Below are 2,267 nucleotides of genomic sequence, written 5' to 3' on the forward strand. Positions count from 1 at the left end.
AGACTCTGGAACTCACACAAAGATCTGTTCTGGTTTGTGACCCGTGGACCATTGTCTGAAGTTCAGCTGCCTTAAAAAGGCACATTCACCTCCTAATGTGCATTCAGCTCTTGATGTGCAGACTAGAGATAAATATTGCTTTCAAAGAAAAACCAAAGCAGAGCAAGAATATGAAGCTTGACTGACATGTTCTGATGACATTCTAGTCAAACCTAACTAAGGAAGGAAAAATATATATTGCCTATAGAAAGCAATCTTTATTTTCAAATGCTGCATTGCACAAAATGTATGTGCCTGCCAGCCCTGTGCATGGACACAGCTCSCCTGCACCCTCCCCACTCCCCGCTCAGCACAGCACAAGCAGAGCAGCTACACATGCCATCATTTACACCAGAAGAAAAATCTATTTGCAAGTTAATTCTCTTTTCCTTTTAAGTGGACAGTTTTCACTAGTAAAATCACCAGAAAAAAAGCATTTCCTTTCTGCAATCAGATGAAAAGATCAGGCTCGCTACAGGGCTGGTCCCACACATGGAAGCTGCCGGTGCTTTCAGTGCTCTTCACCTTCTTAACCAGATAAAGAAGCACTTTTAAGGCTCCCCTGCTTGTAATAGCGCAACTGCCTCTCCCAGAAGGCAAAACAGTGCAAAGAAACCAGGGAGCAGAGCTCCTCTGAGAACACCATGGCCCCATGGCTTTTCGTCAAGTAATCTTCCTACAGTGACTGTCGTCTTTGCTGATATCTTCCTAGACCAGCAATTTTTTTACCAGCAATACACACATTATTCCCAACTGAAAAATACTTTCCATTCTTTGCTCCAAACAATGTTTCAGAGAAGTCCCAAATTTCATTCTGTACCCTAGATCATGCTGGAAATARTATCCATGGGGAAGGCTCTGTAGAGATTTTTGGTAATGGGAATTTGCAGAAACAGTTTCCTTTCTCATTTGGAAGAAAGGGGGCCAGCTTGACAGGATGTTACACTTATGTGCTTCTGCTTTAACTCCAATGTCCAATCACAGCCAAACCCACAGCTGATGTTCACAGCAATCTCTGAAGAYCTTGTGTTTTAGGATCTGTATTTTCTCATGTGTGCAGCAACAGAASCCGAAATCTCAGCGCTCTTCTTATTCTGGCCATAATAATCCACAAAGTCACCATCAGGTCCRAGGAGGTACATAATTATTGTGTGATCCACCTGAAAGAGAGCACATCATGGATTGGTAAAGAGATCACAAAATGACTGAACAACAGCTCAGAAGGGACCTCATGGATAATCTGCTCCAACCTTTCCTGACAAAAATACATCCTTGACAACATGGTCTGGGACCCTGTCCTGTCAAATTTTAAATGTATCCAGTGTTGGGAAAACCACCACTTCCSTGGGAGATTATTCCAATGGCTRATTGTTYTCWTTGGGAAAAKTTTTCCTCTKGTATCCAAYTGGAAWCTTCCCAGGAGYAACTTCTACYYATTASCCCTCATCTTTTCCATGTGAYTYCCTGTAAAAAGGGAGCTTCCATCTTCTTTGTAGCCTCCCTTTAAATACTGGAACATCTTGCACATCTCTGTCAGAAGCAACAGCGTCTGGTTCAACTCTTCACAGCTGACAACTTCTCCTCAAGAAGCTAAAGCTAAAGAAAATCCCAGCATCACTGCTTCTCTTCTCTCAGGCATGGGGTGGGATTGTTGGGGTGTCCTGTGCAGGGCCAGGAGTTGGACTCGATCATCCTTGTTGGGTGCCTTTCAGCTCAGGATATTYCATGATTCTGTGACCACCTCAGTGACCTCTGCTAGTCTTACCCAAGAAAATCAACAGCAAAAAATTCATTGTGCACTCACAGTGTGTGAAGAAATATTACACCAAGCTCACTGTCAGCACAAACAGAAGGTCTGAGCACCTGACTGGAATGCAGGCATTGAGCTGGGAGCAGGGCTGGGATGTGGGGCTGGATGCAGCAGTGAGATACACAGTAATGCAGGACCAGCAGTGGGATCCATGGAAATATGGGATGGGAGAAGCAGCGGGATACAAGGAAATGCAGGGCAGGGAGCAGAGCTGGAGTGGCAGTGGGATACATGGAAATGTGAGTCTCAGAGCAGGAGAGGCAGTGAAATACAAGGAAATGAAGGTTTGGGAGCCAGGAGCAGCAGTGGGATGGAAATGCAGGATGGGYGCAGCAGTGGGATACATGGCAATGTGGAACAAGGATGGCAGTGTGATACAAGGAAAGGCAGAGCTGTGAACGGCAGTGGGATACATGGA

The 2,267-nt window shown here is 45.0% G+C and overlaps 1 protein-coding gene across 2 annotated transcripts in view; it reads right to left on the reverse strand.

The window, feature by feature from the left end:
- The window catches only part of LOC130580869 (protein SCO1 homolog, mitochondrial-like), a 16,085-nt gene continuing 13,818 nt past the window's right edge, over positions 1-2,267 (reverse strand). The window contains exon 11 of one of the 2 annotated variants that reach the window (XM_057378625.1): positions 1-1,199. In XM_057378625.1, coding sequence (XP_057234608.1) covers positions 1,071-1,199 — 129 coding nt within the window. In that variant the 3' untranslated portion in view covers positions 1-1,070. The remainder of the gene's footprint in view (positions 1,200-2,267) is intronic. The other variant, XM_057378626.1, reaches the window with a different exon arrangement.

The sequence above is a fragment of the Malurus melanocephalus genome, unplaced genomic scaffold, assembly GCF_030028575.1.
Source record: "Malurus melanocephalus ecotype Western Australia unplaced genomic scaffold, MMel_1.1 scaffold_368, whole genome shotgun sequence".
Lineage (NCBI taxonomy): Eukaryota > Metazoa > Chordata > Aves > Passeriformes > Maluridae > Malurus > Malurus melanocephalus.